Source organism: Cladophialophora immunda (genome assembly GCF_000835495.1).
Source record: "Cladophialophora immunda strain CBS 83496 unplaced genomic scaffold supercont1.8, whole genome shotgun sequence".
Taxonomy (NCBI): domain Eukaryota; kingdom Fungi; phylum Ascomycota; class Eurotiomycetes; order Chaetothyriales; family Herpotrichiellaceae; genus Cladophialophora; species Cladophialophora immunda.
Genome location: NW_015622548.1, coordinates 115202 through 136789, shown reverse-complemented (window position 1 = coordinate 136789; position 21588 = coordinate 115202). Strand labels below are relative to the sequence as shown.

General features: G+C 53.1%; 7 protein-coding genes across 7 annotated transcripts; 3 read left to right on the top strand and 4 right to left on the bottom strand.

Annotated features, from left to right (window-relative positions):
* The first annotated feature begins 27 nt into the window (after positions 1 to 27).
* On the top strand, positions 28 to 2403 carry PV07_12124 (uncharacterized protein). The gene is made up of 2 exons (XM_016399617.1): positions 28 to 281; positions 375 to 2403. Exons 1-2 carry the CDS (start codon positions 228 to 230, stop codon positions 1836 to 1838), a joined length of 1518 nt encoding a protein of 505 aa, XP_016242429.1. The 5' UTR covers positions 28 to 227; the 3' UTR covers positions 1839 to 2403.
* On the bottom strand, positions 2316 to 4813 carry PV07_12123 (uncharacterized protein). The gene is made up of 4 exons (XM_016399616.1): positions 3896 to 4813; positions 3414 to 3796; positions 2846 to 3351; positions 2316 to 2790 (listed from the first exon to the last, which is right to left on the bottom strand). The coding sequence occupies exons 1-4, from the start codon at positions 4080 to 4082 to the stop codon at positions 2616 to 2618; spliced, it is 1251 nt and encodes a 416-aa protein (XP_016242428.1). The 5' UTR covers positions 4083 to 4813; the 3' UTR covers positions 2316 to 2615.
* A 252-nt stretch (positions 4814 to 5065) lies between these two features.
* On the top strand, positions 5066 to 7072 carry PV07_12122 (uncharacterized protein). The gene is made up of 3 exons (XM_016399615.1): positions 5066 to 5310; positions 5367 to 5436; positions 5496 to 7072. Exons 1-3 carry the CDS (start codon positions 5105 to 5107, stop codon positions 5994 to 5996), a joined length of 777 nt encoding a protein of 258 aa, XP_016242427.1. The 5' UTR covers positions 5066 to 5104; the 3' UTR covers positions 5997 to 7072.
* Positions 7073 to 7422: 350 nt separating this feature from the next.
* On the bottom strand, positions 7423 to 10016 carry PV07_12121 (uncharacterized protein). The gene is made up of 2 exons (XM_016399614.1): positions 9525 to 10016; positions 7423 to 9470 (listed from the first exon to the last, which is right to left on the bottom strand). The coding sequence occupies exons 1-2, from the start codon at positions 9739 to 9741 to the stop codon at positions 7882 to 7884; spliced, it is 1806 nt and encodes a 601-aa protein (XP_016242426.1). The 5' UTR covers positions 9742 to 10016; the 3' UTR covers positions 7423 to 7881.
* A 477-nt stretch (positions 10017 to 10493) lies between these two features.
* Positions 10494 to 12669, top strand: PV07_12120 (uncharacterized protein). Its single transcript, XM_016399613.1, has one exon. The coding sequence runs from the start codon at positions 10548 to 10550 to the stop codon at positions 12036 to 12038; it is 1491 nt and encodes a 496-aa protein (XP_016242425.1). The 5' UTR covers positions 10494 to 10547; the 3' UTR covers positions 12039 to 12669.
* A 633-nt stretch (positions 12670 to 13302) lies between these two features.
* PV07_12119 (uncharacterized protein) lies at positions 13303 to 15426 on the bottom strand (the record flags this gene model as incomplete). The annotated part of the gene is made up of 1 exon (XM_016399612.1): positions 13303 to 15426. The coding sequence occupies one exon, from the start codon at positions 15424 to 15426 to the stop codon at positions 13303 to 13305; it is 2124 nt and encodes a 707-aa protein (XP_016242424.1).
* A 2649-nt stretch (positions 15427 to 18075) lies between these two features.
* Positions 18076 to 20329, bottom strand: PV07_12118 (uncharacterized protein; the record flags this gene model as incomplete). Its single annotated transcript, XM_016399611.1, has 1 exon — positions 18076 to 20329. The coding sequence occupies one exon, from the start codon at positions 20327 to 20329 to the stop codon at positions 18551 to 18553; it is 1779 nt and encodes a 592-aa protein (XP_016242423.1). The 3' UTR covers positions 18076 to 18550.
* Between the last annotated feature and the right edge of the window lie 1259 nt (positions 20330 to 21588).

The following is a 21588-nucleotide window of genomic DNA, read 5'->3' as shown; positions in this document are numbered from 1 at the left end:
CGAATCGCTTGGTGCCATCCAAGTTCGGCCGCAGAAGATCAATAGGTGGAGCCATGGAAGTTGAAGCTAGGTCACCGCTGTCCATTTCTTTAAGAAGAGTGAAACGCGAAACTGCCGCTGAGTCTTCCTGTGACCTATAACCTATATCTTCTCATACGATAACGCTTGCCAACGTGGGAAAAGGACACCATCAAGTCTGAACAAAAACCGCCGCAGAAACGGTCAATATGCCTGGCGCTAGGAGCAAAGGCTGTCGGACATGCAAGCAACGACGCATAAAAGTAAGCCACCTCGAAGATCAGATCTCTGTTTTCGATTCTTCTCGCCATACGAGCGCCCCTCCATATCGCAAATCTAACCGAGATCTCACCTAGTGTGATGAGCGCACGCCGATATGCTTCCAATGCGAGAAAAGCAAACGTCATTGTACAGGCCCAGACTCCCCGTTTCGATATCAGTACGGCTCGGTGGAACAGCGCGCACAGCTTCTTCAAGCCTTGGATGCGATTACCGTTGACGACAATGGTGGCAGCACCTCTGCCAGTAGCTTAAAATGGAACAGGATCGCCCAGCTTGAGGAAACGATAGATCCTGTGGCAACTGTCGTCCCACTGACCCAATCCGAGCGCCTTGCTACCACCCTGATCTCGGCGCTCGAAATACCCTCTGCGTTCGGTGCACGCCTGCAGCAAATGGGCTTCCACTTCGGAAAACTCCCACCTCGTCTGGGCCGAAGCCGGGCACTTGACGCCGCAGTCAACTGTTTCCTGTACTCTTTTACCGCTGTCAGCATGGGCCGGCCGCGCAACCAGTCCCTTGAGTTGGCCCGCTACTGTACGGCGATCTCTTGCCTTCGACAAGAGCTGGCCCAGTACGACGGCGATGGCTTGCTCTCCACGCCGTCCGAGACACTCTGTGCATCGCTACTTCTCGCTCAGTATGAGATCCTGAAACCTGGCCCGGCCTACTCTTTCGTCACGCTTTCAGGTGGCGTCTCTGCGATCCTCAGAGGCTGTGGCCCGAGCCGCGCGCAGTCGTCCGAGTTCGAAGCCGCAATCTTCATGTCGCAGTATCCGACAATCATCACGCAGTGCATGCTGCGCGGCGAGGATTGCTTTCTCAGTGGACGGGAATGGGCCAACGCGATGCGCAGGACTGGCGGAGCAGACTCCGAAAGCCCCGTCACCGCAGAGCTATGGACGATCCTCGCAAACCTGCCAGGAGTTCTGGTGCGTGCTAGAGAACTGAGCCCGCCATCTCCGTCTGCGGCGTCATCACCTCTCTATGCGGAGCTGCTCTCGCAGATATACAAAATCCGCGCATCGATTGTCGTCCAGTCTGAGACTGTCACGCGCAACCTCTCCACACCGGGCGTCCATGCCACCTACCCACGAGCCTACCGCGGCCCAATCCCGGCCCCCGGTTTCCACCCGGAGAGCAAGCTCGAGTCGCTGCAGCCGTCACGATACATCAAGCAAGCCACCTTCTACCACGGCTGCGTCATCCTGATCAACACCGTTCTCCAAAACTTTCTCTCGGGCCCCAACGCTGCCCTCTCCCTGCAAACGTCGCAATCCTCGACCTACATCCTGGAGACGCTCGACTTTGCCCAGACGACCAAGCCCTTTGGCGCGTTCTACATGACTTTCGCGGGACCGCTGTGCTATGGGGTGCTCGCCGACCCGGTCCGGAAGGAGATGCTGCTTGCCGGGATGAAATCCATCTTTGACGACATTGGGATTTTTTGGACCCACCTGTCGATGCAAGAGGTCTTTTATGCCTTGACCAAGGGCGGCTGGCGGACAAACGTCTGTTTGACGGCAACAAAACCTCGGTGAAGTTGAAGTTGAAGTTGAAGTGAAGGTGACCTGGAACGAAAGAGACCAGCCATCAAATGATTGAGAAGAGCCTTGAGGGGTTGTTGTGGCAGAAGGCTGTCAGACCACTCCTCAACGAGCTGGAATATCTCGGTCCGGTGAACAGAGTAAACAGGCTGCCTCGGACCGTTTGGGTATTGGTGGATGTCAAGTGGCTCCGCACTACAACAATCTGCGGCTGATACCATCACGGAAAGTATCTAATCTACTCTAATCGTATGCTCCAGTGCTCAAAGCTTTGTTCCACAGACTCGGAGCTGTTGAAGCATCGCTGACGTAACAAGAGTTACACAGACTCGCGGGCGGTATGGAGGTACTTGGATACCAATGTAACTGGGAAGGACTTTGCAAAACGCTTAAATCGTCTTGATCCAGATCCACGGAGTCTAGCAAGTGTTTGGTCATCTTTTCTATCGACTCTGCAGACTCTTTGCCGATGTCTGGTCGAGTCATGGAGGTTCAGGGCGGCAATGTTACACCGTGCGGACAGACATCCTCCCGAACTGTTTCTGATCTCGAGAATGACGCCATATCGAAAGTAGACTGGCGGCTTCCCCTACCTAATACCAATCGAATATTCCGCAGTATCCAATGTGAACAAGAGAGTGATAGCCAGTTCTTGCTCGCCAGTCTCTGGACCCCTCGTGGCCTATTGTACAACCTGACGACCTTCCTAACTCCGTGGCTAGCCTAGCGCAAGACGTATCCCCAGGTCTCCAACCATCGGTCGTCTTCTAATCAGCCTGGCTGCTTCGGCCAGTCCTTGCACAGTCCAAACAATGTCCGACAGACCTTTCCGAATTCAACCTTGGCGTTGAAGGTGTGCCAAGACCCTTGCGCCCGGTGCCAAACTCGCGCTGAAGGGTCTGTTACCGGCTTCGAGCCCATGTTGCCGTATCTGCCTCGTCCGGGGCTGTTTTCAATGTCAGAATCCGAGTGGCGTAGACAGCGTGAGGAAGAACACCAACCTAAATCCAGTGATTGGCAAGATCAGAACATCTTCCACTAGCTTGCTTTGACCGCCATCGAGCAATCCAGTCAAAGCGTTCCACCGCAACCCGGTGCGTTCCTCTAGCCAAGTCTTCGCTGCGACGGTCACAGCAACTGGTCCCGTCAAAGACACTGGTCCAATTTGTCGTAGTTCCCTGACTGCCTCCGGAACGCTGATATCTCCCCTGTTGCGCCTCGCAATATCTTCCAGCCTTCGTTGAAGGGTGTCCATGAAGCGTAGAAGAATGGCGTGGCCGGAACTTGAAGCTAAAGCCCATTGCGTGAGTTGGACAGGGTATGAATACCCCATACGCCAATAGTCATTCTTGTGAGGCACACAATCAGCTTCAATCCCAAGAATGCTGCTTACGGGGTTGTCGAAGGAAAAGTTCATTTCCGTCACGGAGTCCGTCCAGGGAGCAAGGTCAGAAGCGGCCACCCAGGAGGCAGGCCGGCGAAGCGGTCGAGTATCCACGTCTGCATACTAGGAAGATGTCAATCGGCTTGAGATGCAGACAGGGCTTCATATGAGCAGGACACACTTACAATTCCACCAAACCATTTCAAAACCAAGATGCGGAAGACATCAGCCCGTTCCACATTCGATGGCAAGGCCACGAAGCGATGAACAAAATCAGGTTCAAACTCGGCTAACATTCGTACAATGCCATCGTCTTCCCAGAAGAAATAAGCCATGTCGTCGGACACTACATAGTTCAACCATTTCTCCACACTGGCGCGGAGCAGATCCGACCATGTGTCCACACATCGATTTTTCCAAGTCTGGTGAAGTACTAATGGAATGGAAGAACGGTCGATGAATCGGCGCTTGTTGCTGTTGGCAGCTTGCGAAGCCAGAAGCGCCGCATCGACTATTGTCTCCGGCTGGAAATCGGCTGACGACAGCCACGAGGGCGGAATATACCATGCTGGAACTCGTCAGTGGGAAGTCAAAGAGAAAAGGGGGATTGCGCCAAGGGTATCTGGTTGATTTGTCGGCCGATCCCTAGCAAAAGGTGACAACGCACCTCCTCCAGTACCGTTGAACGTATGCACGTGCCGCCAAAGTAAGGGGTATTGTCGCTCCAGCTCGGCTGGCTGTACACCATGTTTTGGACTTGGTGGAAGTAGACACCAAATGGCAAGGACGGACAGAATGAGAGATATTAGGAGACGGCGTTGAAATTGGCGAGAAAAAAGCCAGGCCACTCTCATACTCGAGAAGTTGAAAGAGGTGCGGCAAGGCGCGTGTGCAAAGGAGATGAAGGAGTTGCCAAAATGACACGAGTGATTGACGTGGAACGACACTCAAAGGAAAGTCGGAGACAAGAGCGCAATGTAAATGAATGTAGCTTGGTTCAAGGTTTGGCTTGGAAGCATACTTTAACACGCAGGTATGGGCATTGTTCGAGGAAGGAGGGTGAGAATGAGTGGTTATGGTTGCTGCTATGGTAAAAATTCCAGACGAGTCGCCGCAAGCCCAAAGCCACACGGTAGCACGAAGCTCGGACAGGATCTGCGAGGGGAAAAGTTGGTCATTGCCAGGGGATTCCAGGGAGCCAACAAGCTAGGAACACGAACAACGGTACGGGACCACGTGCGGGTAGTGGTGAGGGCGATGCAAAAGGGCGCCGCTGTGTCTGTGTATCGGGACGCCAGAGACCATCGACAATGCCAGTGATTTCCCCAACGTGCCACAAAACGATCGACGTGATTGGTGTCGGCGTGTCACTCGCGCATTCTGGATGGACGATGAACGAGGCGGAGCTGTTTGGTGTTGTCGTGCGCCTCCACTTGCCGGAACAACTTAATACCGGCCCTGCGGCTGTTCTCCTGGTGGAAAGATGTCGTTGCGAGGCGGAGGCAAGAATGGGTTTAACTTAGCTAAAGGGCTGACTTTTTGCCGTTGCAGGGGAGGACAGGTTATTGATGTGGCTTCAGATGTGCCGCAGCTGATGAGACGTCCAGATTGAGTTGTGAAAAACAACATGCGGCAGCCAGCAAGAGCAGTGGGAAGGTCTGCCCTAAACACCTATGCGGCAACATGTCCGACCACAAGGCTGAATGCTAACAAGGCTGACAATTAGAGTGGTATGACTCGCCGTAAATGGACTGCCCAGAACTACGGCAGCCCATGCGCAGCCTACGCGTAATAACCACCACCGCGGAAAGTTTGTAGCTTCGTTGAACTCGTATCAGTCCACCCATTATTTACTCTGTTCATTGCAGCCCTCACCATGATTTCTCTCTGTTGTGTGTCTGGTCGAGTGATTTCTGGCTGTTGTAGGTCTCTACGTCGCCTTCAGCTCCATGATATCCCCCACCGGCCCCTTCACCCCGCCAAACAAACCCGTCCACTTTCACAGTCAACCAAAAGCTCTCAATATGCCAACGGTTTCGAGGCTGCCAGAGCTCAAGCTCGAGAGAAGAACCGGACGACTCTGTGTGTAATCTGAATGGAGAGTGCAAAAGCCTGCAGGCAGCTGACTATAAGCCTAGGTATTATGGATTGAGTGCGGGAATCCTACTTCTAGCTCTTTCCTATGCTTCGGTTCCTTTATACAAAATGGTCAGGGCCCTCGCATGCGAACACGCAAGAGCATGAACGTCTTGCTAAATCTTTTCTAGATCTGTCAACAAACAGGATGGTCCGGACAACCTGTCAAGGCACACGATTCCACCGGAGATCCTGCTCTCCGCCTCAAACCCGTCGAAGACCACCGTCGTTTGCGAGTCACCTTCAACGGATCCGTTTCCGACATTCTCCCTTGGAAGTTCACGCCGCAGCAACGCGAAGTCCGGGTCCTTCCTGGCGAGACCGCTCTGGCTTTCTACACGGCCACAAATAAAGGAGATGCAGATATCATCGGCGTGGCTACATATTCCGTGACACCTGCGCAGGTGGCGCCGTACTTTAGCAAGATTCAGTGTTTTTGCTTTGAAGAGCAGCGGTTGAATGCAGGCGAGACAGTCGACATGCCTGTATTCTTCTTCATCGATCCCGAGTTTGCCAAGGATCCACAAATGAAGGGAATCGATACCATCACGCTGAGCTATACCTTTTTCAAGGCAAGATATGACAAGAACGGAATTTTGACTACTATACCTATGGCAATGGCCGGGGTGTAAAAAAAGAACCAAAAGCTTCTGGCGAAAGGTAAAAGGACGAATTCACCACCAACGCTCTCCCCTCTTGTCGAGCTCGCACGCCCTGCGCAGATATGGACCGCAACCGTCCCTATCGACTCTTCAACCACTCAATCAAGTCGTCCACGCCCCGGTCCGGGGGAAAAACAGGATACCACCATTTCACCACCTTGCCATCCTGTAGCGCAATCATTGAACGCCTGAGGACCTTCTGACCTTCCCAGTCGAATGTCGGTAGATTCAATCCTCTCTGGAATTCCAGCTCCTCATCACTCAGAAGATCGTAGGGAAGGTGCAGCCGCTCGTGCACCTCCGCTTGGTACGAGGGTGATTGGGTGGAGATGCCGTAAATGTGGGAGACTCCCAACGAGCGCAGTTCGGGCAGATTGTCCCGGAAGGAGCAGGCTTGCGGCGTGCATCCTCTTGCGCCTGGGATGGAGTTCCATGAGTCGGGGACGGTCTCGTTGGGTGCGCCTGGTCAAGAACCTCTCCTCAGTATCGCGCCAAAGGGATTCCGAGTGGCCAGGGCGAAAAAAGGAGGGCGCAGAGGAGGGTGGACAAATACCTGTCCGCGGATAACAAAACACCACCGTCAAGCCCTTCAAGTCGGCGAGATTCACCCGCTGCGTCGGGACTCGTGCAACAGAGAGGCTGAGGGTGGAAGGGATCATGAATCCGCTCAGATGGTTGTATGCACCGTCGTCCTTGGGGACGGGAAGGTCGGCTGGGAATGTAGTGTCTGTGCAAAGAGGTCAGAGGTTGTCAGACGTTGGGTTCTGTACGGGAAGGGCGCAAGATGCTGTGAGCGTCCTCGAAGGGAAATCAAGGCGTTGGAACAACCACAATGAGCGACACAGCGGTCCGCCCGGCAGACAAGCCTGACCGGATGGCTGGACAGCTGTCATTCGTGCGAGACTATATCATGAGGTCCCTGCACCAGGACAACGTGGGAAGTGTCAATATACATACGAGCCATGTCTCGATCTCTCCGCTCAATGCTACTGTTCGTATTGTTCTAACTCCAGCCGCGCATCAGACGCACATCCTTTTTGATTCAGGCGTAGATCCGGATTCGCTGGTGGGAATGAACAAACCAGATTCAAACTCGTTCTGGAGAGAATAACGTAGTGTCAGGTTCGAGGGCGGGCGTAGTTTGTGGTCAGTCCACTTGATTTATTATGTAGCTGGCGATTGCTTGGGGCGATGGTCCACACCGGAGGTTCCAAGACAGTGTGGAATGGAAAAGGCACAATTGAATCTGGAGTGTTTTCTCGGACTGAGACGAACGTACGCAGAAGATGAAGATTCAAGGTTGGAACCAGCACCCGCGGTCCCAAGTACCAAAGCAGTTGACAGCGGGGAATCTGCGCGGAGAATGAATCTTCTGGCCGCTTTGGCGGAGGCAGCATCACTTGTCATCACATCTTGCATTTGGGTTGGTCAGTCAATATCTCAATAATGTTTGGAGAGCTACGGATCTATAGTCCCCGTTCGGCCAGCTCCAGCATCCGCCTCAGTATCATTCACTTGTTCTTCAAGAATGCAAGTGTCCCAGAACTTCATTGCCTGACCAGATACCTCATTTACCATCAATTCGGCCGTTGCAATTGCAGGATTCACTCTGGCTCGTCACGTCGTAGGTGTTTGGCTGTGCCGGATTCTGGCCAAGTTGGTCATCGGCCTCATCTCCAATTAATTTTATCATTATCTCAGGTGCTCAAATCACGAAATTTCTGTGCCTTGAGCATAACCTTTGACTCTCCGGGCTCCGTAGGATGGGGTTCGTCACAAGAGACGAGAAGCCACATCAAGATCTCTGGATACAAATATAGAATGTTTTCATCGAGGATTGAAGACGAACGACCATTCAAGGGCCCCCAATTCCTAGCACGTCCAAGATTTTCTCAAAGTCTGGAGTGCCGAAGCCGCTCGCAACGTCCCATCCCTGGGAAGCACTGAATCCAGGCCCATCGCAGCCTACACTGCTGCCATTGACAACATCAGTGAATGCCGCGAAGCCTTTGTTGTAGAGCCAGGGATTGAGCCAGCCCATAGGGGGTTTTCCCGCTGCCGCAAGTGCATCATTCACCAGGGAGAAGATGCTGGCCATGGTTGGGGCGGAGCAGCTCGTGCCATCAACGCTTCTGACGGTTTCGCCCAGAAAAATGAGGTACTTGTAACCCTGAGCCGCTATGTCGGGATAGGCGCGACCAGAACGGTTGTACAGCCCTTTGAATTTGTCCCCAATCGTATCGAGATATCGCTCCACGGCGGTACCTTGCCATTTCGGTCGAGCAAAGTAATTGCTGAAACCCGCTCCAGAGGCAAACGAATTTTGCTTGTCGTAGGCGACAACTTCGGGATAGTTCATTGTTCCGCCGACGGTAGTGACATATGGGCAAGAGGCCGGGAAAACAGGGATAAATGTGGTTCGATTTCTCCCGTCATTGGTGATGCAGCTAGAGTTCTCACCCACACCAGAATCCCCAGAGCTAAAGAACAGCGAGATCCCCTGAGCACCCAAGGCGGCAAACTGATTGCACACGGTCTTAGCGTAGCTTTGGGGCACGGTTTGTTCATGGTCACCATAGGAGGTGGAAATCACTTTGGGAATGGTCTTGATGTCTTGGTCGCGCAGAAAGAGGAGCCATGTAAGGTAGGGTTCATTCGTATTGGTGCCGATGAAGTCATCGGGTTGAAAAGGAGGCTTGCCGCCCGTAGAGTACAAGGTGACAGGCGTGGGATAGACGATTCCCAGTATGGTTTGGAGGTCGAGATTGCCTTCTAAGCCAGCCTCCGATGTGCCATTGTCAACGGCTCCACCATTTACAGAGATCTGGGTGACGGCGAAGGCGGAGTCAACGGCGTCAGAACGAAAGTTTCGCAGAAATGTCTGGGCGTCGGTTCGATTAGAAACTTGGCCCAGGTAATTAGTGAAGGCGACTGAATTATTGTGGGGAGCTTTCGGCTTGTAATCGATGGTGTTGTACAGGGTTCGCAGGCATTTGGGCGTCATGCCGGCGAAATTGCATGAGCTTTTGATGGTGGTAGCATTGGCGGTGGCAGTGAGCTGGGTAATGTCAACGTCGACTGGAACATCAATGAGGGTGCTGGATTTGGGATTGGTTCGAAGGAAAGCAGTGGTGGGTTGAATGGTCGTGACATGGTCATGGAGGGAGCGTGGGAGAGACCAGCTGGTGGTTCGGATGAGTTTGGTGCCGTCCTGATGCTGGTAGACGGCGTATTTGGTGTCGAGCAGCTCTTCAGCTTTGCTGACAGGAAGAGTGACAGTGACCCAATCTCGGGCAGAGTTGATGTCGCAGCGAGACGGGTCGATGCCGTTGTCGGTCAGCCAGTCCTGAACTAGTTGATACGTCTCATCAGAGGGCCTCAGAAGGTCGTGGACCTCTTGTTGGGACAGATGTTGGCCGTAGCGATCGTGTGATGGGTCGGAGACTAGAGCATGGTTAGAGCAAGGCTTGCAGAAGTGACGTGGGGGACCCAACTCACCTTGGTGGAGGTGCTGCTCGAGGAGATCGAAATTACTGGGCTCCAAGCCGATGTTGAGGGTCAAGAGATGTAGAGGATGAGGGTTGCCAATATTGGACCACGCAGGAGGGACGTTGTTCGATTCCTTGACATTGTAGTCGGAACGAGGGTGCAGTGGCGATGCGGGGACCCAAGGCAGGGCGGCTAGAGCGGCCAAGAGGACGGAAGAGATTGACATAACGAGTGTGATTGAGAGAAGACAGGCAGACGAGAACAAGCGAACAGAGTAACGAGCGGAGGGGAGAACGAGAGCAGCGAGGAAAGAGGGCGAGGAGGAGAAGGAGAGGTAGAGGAAGAGGGAGGAAAAGAAGAAGGCAGGATGGACGATGGACTCAGTAAGTAGGAGCAGTGCGAGGCACAAAGGAGGAGGGAGGTGCCTATTTGAAAGAGGTCTGAAGTGGAAAGTGAGTGAAGGTGAAAGGTGAAAGGTGAAAGGTGATGCACAAGAATGACTAAGGCATCTAGGTACAGAGTACACGGTACGAGATACAGGACCTGCAGTAACATGCACCCGCTAGACCACTACTTGTGCATTGGTGCTGCCTAGGTATTACCGCCAGTACCGAGTACAATTCACAGAACAACCGGCATGCAGCATCTGGCGCGGAAGGCACAGCAAGGAAGGCGCAGCTTCGCCCCTCAATTGGCTCAGCTCCCGTGGCTCCTTCCCGCCGAGCCGCCTTCATCTCCGAACCCAAGTTGCTGTGTTACGGAAAATACGTCACCGGAGCAGCCAATGACGATCAGCCCACCGAGCTGAGGGCTGCTAATACCTTAGTCCCTGGTGTCTAGCATGATGTAGCATCAACTAGCGTCTTGGCAGACTTTGGATCATCTTCACGTGTCACTTCTTGAGGCTGAACCGAGGCCCCTTACAATCAAAGCCAAACCCATCCCATCATCCCCTCCATCCCTTGACCTATCCAACGTGCAGACCGAACGCAACATCTCCTTCTTCATGGCAATCGCAATCAATCCCTGTAGATGACAGGACCGGGAACTACAATGCACCGCGAAACACGCGCCCATCTCAACACCCTCAAGCCCCTCATTCGAGCCTATGCCTTGGGATATCTCACGGTCACCGCGCCCAGGCTCTTTGGCTTCCTGAGGACCCTTGGGCGCACCCGTTTGCACTTCCGAGAGATTTTCTCTATTCTCCGCAAGATTCTCATCACATCGACCCAGCTTAATCGCCTCCCCACCGCCGCAGCCGTCATTGTGGGCGGAGCAACTGCCCTCCCGCGTTTATTCCAGGAACTTCTCGAATGTGTCCTGTCGTCACTCCGCAGGGGCCCATCTGTGCGTCTCGACAGGAGACTCATGGCATGCATCCGCTTCCTGTGTTCCTTTTGTTCCGCATGGCTAGCCTTTGCTTTACTCAACCGTGATGAAACTTGGGTTCGAAAGCGCGCGATATCTCGAACCAATCCGACTACCAATACCAGTGGTCTAAACACATCGAGTCTGCATCAACTGCCTCCGCCATCATATCATCCTCACTATGCTGGCAAAACAATTGATTTTACAGCATTTGCCTTCTGTCGAGCGCTGGATGTCATGGTGATATCTCTTTGGACCCGGACTCGAACTCGATCATGGCACGCAGAGCAACGGAACCCCCGACTCTCAAACTTCATTCGCAAGATCGCCGATCCGTCAGTGTTCGCGGGCTCCGCTGCAATCATCATGTGGTCATGGTTCTACTCGCCCGAGCGACTCCCTCGCTCGTACAATCACTGGATCTCGAAAGCGGCAGACATAGACCCCCGTCTGATTCAAGCACTGCGGCTAGCTCGACAAGGCAATTTCGTCTACGGCGAGGATACAGGGCAAGCGCCGCTCCTTATCGGTCTCTGTCGGGACCTGAACTTACCTGAAGAATTGGCCGATCCCTCCAAGACCATCCCAATCCCCTGTGAGTTGTATCATTGCGGAACGGGCAAGAGCTGTGAAATCCATGCACTTTCCAGGTTCTGGAGAAGTTGGAAATTTGCAATGGGGATATACCTGCCCCTTCAGCTGCTGACAATCTTGCGCACGCCGAGACTCAGGTCCCTTCTGAAGGCTTTTCCGGCAGCAGCAAGGTCCTCCTCTTTCCTGGCCGGCTTTGTTGCTTCATTCTACTACGCAGTCTGCTTGGCTCGAACTCGACTAGGCCCCAAGATCTTTTCGCGGAAGACAGTAACGCCCCAGATGTGGGATTCGGGACTCTGTGTCCTGGCAGGCTGTCTTGCCTGTGGGTGGTCCGTTCTCCTAGAGAAGCCTAGTCGACGACAGGAGATTGCCTTCTTTGTGGCGCCGAGAGCCCTGGCAACGATTCTGCCTCGTGTCTACGATCAGCGGTACCGCCACAGGGAACAAGCAATTTTTGCCACCAGCGTCGCAATCGTTTTGACCGCTCTGAACTCGAGCAACGAGCGGAATGTCCGAGGGGTGCTTGGGAGAATTTTGGCTGGCATTCTACAAGACTGAAACGTTGAACGAGGCGCGGTCAGCGTGGCTCAACAGCAATTCATATCGGACAGCCATATCGATCAATAGTTCCATATCGACTCCATGACGAAGACCTTTGCCAGTTCGTGGTTTGGATTTGACCAAAGCGATGGCCAGGGCCGGTCCTCCCTCTCATCCTCGAGCATTTTCTCTGCGCTGAGGAATTGTAATCTCTGTCGCGTTGCGACAGAGACAGTTCGCCAGAAGTATTTCGAACATGATGGACACAACAGGTTTCCATTGTAATCATCGCGGACAGTTGGTCGACATGAAAGCACAGTCTCAGGTAGTATTTCTTCGGGTTGCTACTGGTTCTTCTCAACCCGCGGGCGATGTGCAATACCAAAGTGTAGTCGACGATGTTTGATATGCTCATTTCAGCTATCTTCCCTCCCTGAGCACATAAAAGTGAGACATACAGGGGTTAAGCCTCGCAGGAATTATGTCAGCAGCTTCCCGTCTGCATTCTGCATGCACGCCCTGAATCGGCACGCTGGGTTCGGTTGCAACCTTCCATTACGAATTTCTTCTAGGCTGCTCATTTACGACTGCACAGTGAATTAAATAACAAGAAGATATGTCAAGATTTAGACAGTTGCAGATACAGTCCAAATGAACAGTCAAAAGAAGTCCAAATTGGCATCATGACTTTGTCACACCGCTCGCGAGGCTTCCACCTTCCATTCGCGGCGCCATCTATTCTGATCAGCACACCTCCTTGTCTCATGCGCTCACCACGACCTGCGATAACCCTATCCACGTGAGTGGAGCTCACGTAGACGATCTCGTTGGCGATCCTCCTGTGGATCTCGCTGATCACTGTTTCACAACCGCCAATCACAGCGATCCCAACGTCATACACGGGGGTATTGCAAGAAGGCGACGCTGGTAGCTGGAAATAGGAGAGATCTCCTTTTCACAAGGCTGTTTGTACATCCGCGATCAGTTCGATGAGTTGAGCCGCTTCTCATGCGGTGCTTTCGGAGTCTGTGATGCTCCAGGGTAGTGTATCCAGGCAATTTTGATTTCTACCAGGGATGACAGACATAAAATCGCCCACTCATACTACTGATCCGTGACCAGGAAATTGGAGCCCTCATAGTGTACAATGCATGTGTAGAAGGTCGATTACAGAAGCTAGTTGAAAGCACAGCGATGCCTAATGCGTGTGGCAACTTCATCGAATCCGTGGCCTTGGCCCGAGAACATAAGGTGTAGTAGGCACCAACCATCAAAATCAACACTAATGAATCCGAAACATCTGAAAGTCCGAGATCAGGGTGTTCACTTGTTGCATGCTGGTCTCGTCGTACTTGTCGAGGAGAGGGCTGATGGTCTCGTTGCCTGACGCACTCAAGGGACTCTGTGCCTGTTTCGAAGTCTCCACGGCCGTCTCGGCGGCCTCTGCGGGTGGCGGCGCGGAGAGACGCTCTACCATGAGATTGGCGAGGTACCAGTATTCGTGTGCGTGGCGCATGAAGCCCACGCGTCTCCACATGTCGTCGGGCGCGAGATGGTCAATGTCGCACTTGACGGTCGAATGGCGTGAGTCCCGCGAAAACCGGCCGAGATAAACGTGCCACACTTTCCTCCAGGACTGCAGAGCGCTGTGGATCGGGTCGAGCGAGCCCTGGCAGCTGAAAGAGCTCTGGTGGTGGAAGATCAAAGAGTGCAGCGCCGACGTCATGGCGAAGAGGTTGAGAGGACCAAGGTCAGCCAGCGCCACGCTGAGACTCTCGTCCAAATCTGTGCGGTAGAGCAGCTCGAAGGCGGAGGTGAAGTCGTCTGCCACCTTTGGCCCCAGGCCCAAGTCGGCTTGTTGCTGATGCTGTAGAGTCTTGAAGCATTCTTCAGCCGTCGTGGCCTGAAAACAGGCTTCGGAGCAAGCGGCGTTCATCCTCATCTCCCGGATGACCATTCGTGGTGGCAAGTTGTTGAAGATGACGAACGCCGTGTCGAGAAGAAAAACCCACAATAGCACTCGGATCAACTCCTCAATGACCGCGAAAGCGTCGAACGAAAAGTCGCAAAGGTTCATCTGACAGTAATCGGGGTGCCGGGCGTTGTGAATTCCAACGTCCCTCGCCGCCGCGATGACCATGCTGAAGCGTTGCCGCCGAATCCGCCGCTTGCTGGAAGTCGTGCCCTCCCAGTTCTGGAAGAGACAGACCATGTACGAGGCCTGGAGAGCCCTGATCTTTCGCCGACGCCACCGCACGTCACCCGCTCCGTGGGGAAGGACGTTCGGCGGGTCGTCGCAGAAGTCCTCATCGTCGAATACCATTTCTTCGACACAGTTGAACCACCTCTTCGCGTTCTCAAGGTCAGCCGGGTCGGGAGAGACGCAAGCTCCAATCAGAGACATGGCGGCCAGAACCTCGGCTTTGGAATGGGTCAGGTCGAACGTCGACTTGTGGACAATGTTCACATTGGGATGCCAGACCGCCCAATATAACTGCACAAACCGCCGGACGTTTGCTGGGGAGAAGAACTGGGCGCACGTCTCATGTATGGTGGGAGACCAAGAGAGTGTAATGTAGCTCTTCCTCGACTTGTGCAGCACAATGTTTCGGATGGAGGTGACTATTTCATGACACTTGAAAGACAGCGGGTCGGACAGCCAGCGACTCAAGGTGGTCCCAGCGGGGTGTTCCTCATCAGTTTCATAACAGCTTGAATCATCCATATACAAGCCGGAGGGGTCTGCCGATGCAGCCTGTACCGTCGAGGACCTCTCCAAACTAGCCAGCTTTGTCGCATCAGAAAAGTAGGCGTTGACCCGCCGACGTTGCTCGAGTGTCCCACAGTCGAACGAAGACACGAAACCTGTCGTGCTCGTGAAGGTATCCAGAAAGCACAAAGAGCCAATGTCTTCTTCCGGCCCCTCGAGGCCTGCGCGGGGAGTCTGCGTCCCAGAGTTGAAGTTCAAAAAATCCTGCCAGATGTCGGATCGGTCATCGAATCCGTGGTTCGGCGACAGGCCACAGGAGATCCATCCAGCTATATGTTCGAAAGAGTCAGCGGGGACGTCAACAGGGGATGTTTCTCGGTCTTTATCGACAAGAAGCTGGGACTGCGCGGCTGGCGGGCATGGGAACGAGAGCACGGCGTCTTCCACCGGGGAGGATTGAGACAGCGCCACTCTCTTGGGGTGGGGCTCTGACGACTCAGATGCGGTATCAGCTGTAGTATCGCAGGTCTTGAGGTGCCTCTTGAGCACATCGGAGCGCTGGAAGGTGCTGCGACAGAGAACACACACGTAGGGCCGTTCACTGCCGTGCGAGAGTTGGTGGCGACGCAGATGCTCGGGTCGTTTGTATGACTTGGAGCAAGTCGGACATACGTTCGGGACCAAATGGTCTGCCATGTGCGTTTTGCACAAGAGTATGTCCGGTAGAGTAGTAGATACAGGGTGGCAAGTACGAAGACATTGCCATCAGATCCTTAGAACTCGGACGGATTAAAATTTCCAGCATCAGTTCTGGCATTTGATCTCGGCAAATGCGTCGGTTCCCCGGAAAGGCGGAGCCCCGCGCCTTACTATTGGTCCGCCGCCAGATTCTTCCGCTGCGGGGCACGACAGAGATAAAGAGAGTATTCCAACACACCATTCAAGTCTAAAGAATCTGCAATTACCACCACCCCATCTGGATATTGGAATGACACGCCGCCATGGACCCATACTCACATACAACTTGGAACAGACCAGGACTCGCCTCAAGCCCTAAGGCTGCGCATGGCTCAACCACTGTTTGGTCTGTGGATCCAGGCACTCGCTCTCGGCCTTATGCCATTCTTCCCTAACAGCCTTCTCTCGTTCTGGCGATCTCGGTGTTATCTTTGCCTGGAACTCTTCCGGCATGCACACGAAACCCTGCGTCAGCTTCTCCTGATCCGGCAAGATCTTGTTACCTTTTGCATCCACGACTGGCTCAACGTCAAATGCCCACAGGATCCGCGATATGCCCAGAAACAAGCTGCGTTCAGCCACATGCATGCCTGGGCAGATGCGTCGCCCTGCTCCGAAGGTGAAGACATCGCGCTTGCTAGCATCGGAGTTGGCAGCTGAGTCGTAGAGACTTTGTGTATCGTGAATGTACCGCTCGGGTACGAACTGCCGGGGGTTGGGATGGCGTTTGGGGTCCATTTGAATAGCCCAGACATTGTTCATGACGCCGGCACCTTTGGGGATAAGGTACCCCATGTACTCGTCATCCTTAGTCACTGCATGTGGCACGGCTCCCAAGATCGTCGTCGGCATCCAACGGAGGGTCTCCTTAATACAAGCACGGACGTATTGGAGGCTCGATTCGTCGTCCATCGTCGGCAGGCGGTTGCCAACGACCTTGTCGATCTCCTCCTGAGCTTTCTTCTGTACTTCCGGATACAGGAGCATGGCCTGAATGAAGCCATATAATGTGCTTGAGGTTGTGTCCGAGCCTGCCTCAAGAAGGGTTCCAGATATGTAGGCCGCCTGGTCGTCACTGAACCCTTCGGCCTTCTGAGCCTCCGCCATGCCTACGCAAAAGCACGGCTTAATGCTCCCGTCCTTGATGTCGTTTTTTGCATTCAGCCAGTGTTTCAGATACAGGGCCTTCTCCTCTTTGTGAAGTGTCTTCGCCTTCTTTTGCGTTGGGAGCAGGAAGTCAGGTAATTTCCGGAGGATAGGGTAGAAATCAACTAGACCAGCAGCACCGGTCTGGTTGATTTCGGCGAACTCGGAGAATCCTTCGAAGAGCTGCTTCATATTGGCGTCTTCGTACGTGGGCGTCCTCCAACCGAAGACCATCGTGGTCGTTAGAGCATTCGAATACCGCCTGATGTGCTTGAGGAAATCGTCGGGCTGATCTAGGAGTTGGTACAGCATCTGTTTGTTCTCGAGCATCTGATACGCAATGTAAGATTTGGATGTATTGACGTTGAGAAGCCCGTGGATCATTTTGCGGAACTGGTGAACAGTGTGTTAGCAAATGTGGGCTTCTAACACAGTCTTTAGCCACTTACAGCTCTCCACACTGGTCCGTATCCCTTCACGCGCAGTTAGCAACGAACGGAACATAAAGCACCGCTAATCTTACCATCATCAGCAACCTCAATCCTCCACTGCACAAGGTCTGACCGATGTACATGTCCAGTCTGTCCGAGTAGATACCACTTCGTCTGTCGAGAAGCTCCTTCACAGCCTCGTCACTTGACAGCACTATTAACACCTTGGTGCCAAGCATCAAGCTGTATACTGGACCATATTCACGCGCCCATTTTTCAAATTGTAAGTGTGCATCTCGCGTTGGCATCTAGGGAATCAACGCTAGTCAGTTCAGTGACTTTGCGCGTCCTCGTGGCCAAGAGAGACAAGTACCTGGTGAAGGTTGCCTAAAACTGGCAATGTAGGGGGGCCTGGTGGGTAACCCTTTGGTCTCCGGCCTATGGAGAGTAGACGAACAGTTCCCACCAGCAGGGCCACCACGGCCAACAGAAAGTACATGCCCGGCATGCCGTCTGAGGTCTGAAGGAGCAGTCGACACGGCGAAAAGACTTGGTTGTTGATTATTCATGGTCCTCAGGAAACGCGCTGCTCAACTATAAATCCTCCCGCCAAGCAAAGGGCAAGTTGTTCTGGCAATGTCTTTCGGGTAGGTTTCCATTGGTTGGTCTGTAAATTCTAGGAACCGGATCGGGATTCGCTAAAGTGTGGAGGTGGGATGACAGCACCCTCTGCCCACAACGAGAATGCGGGGGTGGGGGTGGGATGAACTAACTTGTCTGGAAGTTGGATTTACGTATGCTTACATAGAGTTCCCCTGGTTCCTTCACTCTCGGCGTGCTTCGGTGTCTTATTCGGTCCGTGCAGCGGTCGATCAGCCAGATACATGCTTGGGATATGTTTGTTCACAATGCCCGGCAGAGGGCTCGGAGAATCAGCGTCCAAGCTGTGGGTCTTGTTCTTGTGAAAAATGGCGAGAATATTGGGTGCTGGGAATATTGTGGAATTAGTGGCCTGTGAGGGTCCAACTGCCGATTTTCTATTCTTTCAGCGCCTCTATATCGGCTAGTCACGGTCCCCAGCGAGAATAACTTCGGTGGTCATTATGACCATTCTCTTCTGCGTGGGATTCTGGGTTCCCAGCATCTCCAGCCTGGAGTTTCCAATTGAAAGAGTCGAACCTACCATGATATCATGCCGTTACAATCTTGACGACATTGTTGGAAACAGAACGTCTAGGCTTCGAGATTGTGCAGTTCTGAGTCGTTTGTGGCTGGGTCTTGTCTTTGGTCTCCAGACCTTGGTCTCCCAGAGCCGGCCTGATGGAATAGGGGATGCGATCTCAAGAATCTTAACAACCAGTAGCGCCATCCATCCGCCCGTTGCCCATGACGAGCAGTTGCTGCCAACTTTACTTTGTGTCCAATCCGGGTGAGTTTTACCAACAGTTTCAGGGTAGCCTTGCGTAAAGCCATTCCGTGTTCGTGGGCCTCCTTGATACAGAAGCTCAAAAGACAAATGAATCCGAGAACTGACAGGGCCACCCAAAATCCGATCCAATTGATATTGGTGTAGTTTCCGTCCCGAAACAGAATTCTTCCACACAGAGAAAACTTGTCGAGGAATTCCTCCAATCTTTGGGGTCTTTGAACATGGCAGAATAATCGTTCAAATGGAACCGTGCGCCGTGGCGCACTGTAAGAATGGCGTTGAGGATGGCTTTCCTGAACCAAGTTTCGACTTCAATGACCCACTGTTCGTTGTTATCGTCGAGCGGGGAAAACATACTTGGCTTCACACCAACTTGTTTTAATGGCATCATTCCATGCCATTCAATCAGCTCTGTGAGGTAACTGAATACCGAGAAGTAGTCTGGCAGAAGTCTCAACAGGGCAATAACTTCAGCGAGTGAGTCAAGGCCCAAACCGGGATATTTGATCACCTTGTATGCTTGCGTAGAGCCTCGACCCCAGGGAGTGCAGAGTCCCGAATCTGACACACAGTACTGGGAAGTCTCGAAACAAGCTAACGCGGTGGCCTCGTGGTCTGCGTAATAGTGGTCGGTGATGTTTGACCAGTCCTTCTGGTGGGCGGCGAAGAATGGGTCATCGACGGAACCATAGTAGCCTGTAGCCCCGGCTCGATAGATGATAAGATACGCCAGTCCATCGTCTCTCTGGATGCTTTTGTGCAGTGTATCTGGCGCAAACATGACACCTTCAGCACCAGCCCAGTGCCTAGGCAATACCGTGAGGTCGTAAGGACCCTGCTGGTGCGCCATACGAAGTCCAGAACTCTCTTCAGAGACCAGATTTGGACCGTTCATGGTATTCAGCGTCATTGTAAAGTTCGGCCATAAAGCTTTCCCATTGTGGAGATCGAAATTTCTGGTAGATATCCAGGTCTCAATCGGCGGGTTTCTTGTGAAGAGAAGAAAGGGTGTGAGGTCAGCCGGTGCACAAGTGAGCCGATGGTTAAATGAAATTTTCGATTTTGAATTGACTCCGACCTGATGAGCGGTGACATTGGCATGTGTGATCTGAAAGGGGCGCGTCTGATTGTGACAGATGTTTCCAGGAAACGGGCAGTAGTCTAGACGCTTTTTTACCACTACAGGCTGTTGTAGATAAAACGGAGTGTCGCAGCCCCCATCCAAGCGATCAAGGCACTGTGAGAAGATAGCGTCCGATTTGGTCGTGGTAGACATCAGGGTGAACAGATTGGATATTTTGTCGGACTTTAAACAACTGTCGGTAGCCTTCGACTTGACTACTGGTGTTTCCACAGCCCCGAATGAGAGCAACCATGGTACAGCCACGCCCAGTGTGACAAACACTGCCACATTGAACAGTGCTATAATTCCAAACCAAGGCGAAATCGCAGGGTCATCTGATCTCAACACTTGGTCCGGTTGAGCGGTGTTGATTCGCAGAGCCGAGATAACCGTTCTCCAAATCTTGGAGATGCCCTTTGTAGCGAACGGGAGCACTTGGACGATTGCTTTGCTCTGCGAAAGGTGTTGAAGGGGTTCTGGAGATGTTTCATCGTGGAGCCTGACAGGCCGGACTTGGCTTCGGGTAAGGATGATATAGCGGGAGATCGCCCAGGCGCGTGTCTGTGCAATTGCGATGAAAAGGGTGAGACTAGCCAGGATCAACAACGCATTCGAGTCCTTGACCGTCCAGGTCCATCTCAGAATAGCCGGCTCGCCATGTCTCTCCCACACGCCCTCGTACACGTATCCGGAAAGTTCATTATAATCTCCGTCTGTGTCTTTGACTAACATGGTTGTGGGATCCAGAAGGGAAGCCGGATTACAACCTCGTCAGAGTCCGTTTGAGGCACCGGTCACCATGAGTTAGAGAGCCGCCTTATATGCTGCTGTCTTGATATCTTACCATGTAATCAGCCTCATCGTAGATAGGCCCGGAAAGAATGGGTGCCTGTGCCACGCTAGCTTTCTCGGCGGGCAGTGTCATGGGGCAGTGTCTGCAGCCTTAGCTAATTACCTCGTGTTCATGCTTGGTCAGGCAACTCTTGGCTTTCTGGGCTTGGACTAATCGGAGTCCCAAGGCAGACGGAGGAACAGGGCTAATCGTGGCTTGCTCAAGCGCGCCGTCTTTGCGAGCACTGTGTCTGGATGGGGACCATCACTTGGCAGAGAACCGCTATGGAGAAACAAGGAAATATACGAACAAGGCGGATATTTGGTCAAGTGCAAACAAGGCACAGCCTGCAGGACTAAAAATATTGGAAATAGAAATGTTGTGCCCGACGCTCAGGAGCAAAGAGAGCTAAGCCTTTGCATTTATCATCTAGAGAAGCGGAAGATTCAAGATAAGAGGAGCTGGAAAGGAGGTGGGTGAAGTTGTGCTGCCAGGACGAGGAAACTCTGCGCGACCGCTGGGGACGAAGGTGACGCTGCCCTGTGGACATGCATGAGGCGGCATCTCTGAATTACCCTATGTATGCTAGCCCCGTACGGAGTATTGCTTTGCGAATGATTGGTTTGGGGAGGACCTTGCTCGGTGGCCTGTGATTGGTGGTAGATCTAGTGTAAGACAGATAACGCCGGGTAAGACGGAGGAATTTTAACTACTTAGTGCAGCCTCACAGCCTTGTCGCATCTTCCTCGCCAGCTTCAACATCAACTCTCTGCTTGGGAAGCTAGAATTGTGAGATCGTCTTGTCATTTTTCTAGGCTGCTTTGTCTTTCTGTAAAGTCCCGCTTTCAGCCTACTACTACAGAGGTTCCCCACATCGGCTTCACCAGCCCGAGAAGGTAACAGCTTCCATCCACGTCTCCTTGCTCCTTTCGGCGTTTCCCTCCTCTGAAGCTTTTTTCCGCCAGCCGTCTGGCTACATATATCTATTCAGGTGTACACGCTCAAGAATCCCTTGGGAAAGTCCAACAATGGCTTACTCCACGGCTTGCCACTCGCGCACGACTCCGGATCGTACCCCTCCTGCGCGAAGATCTTTTGGATCTGGCGACGCCGAACCCCCGTGTTGGAACCCTCGAACAAGGGCAGGCACAGAGCGTCG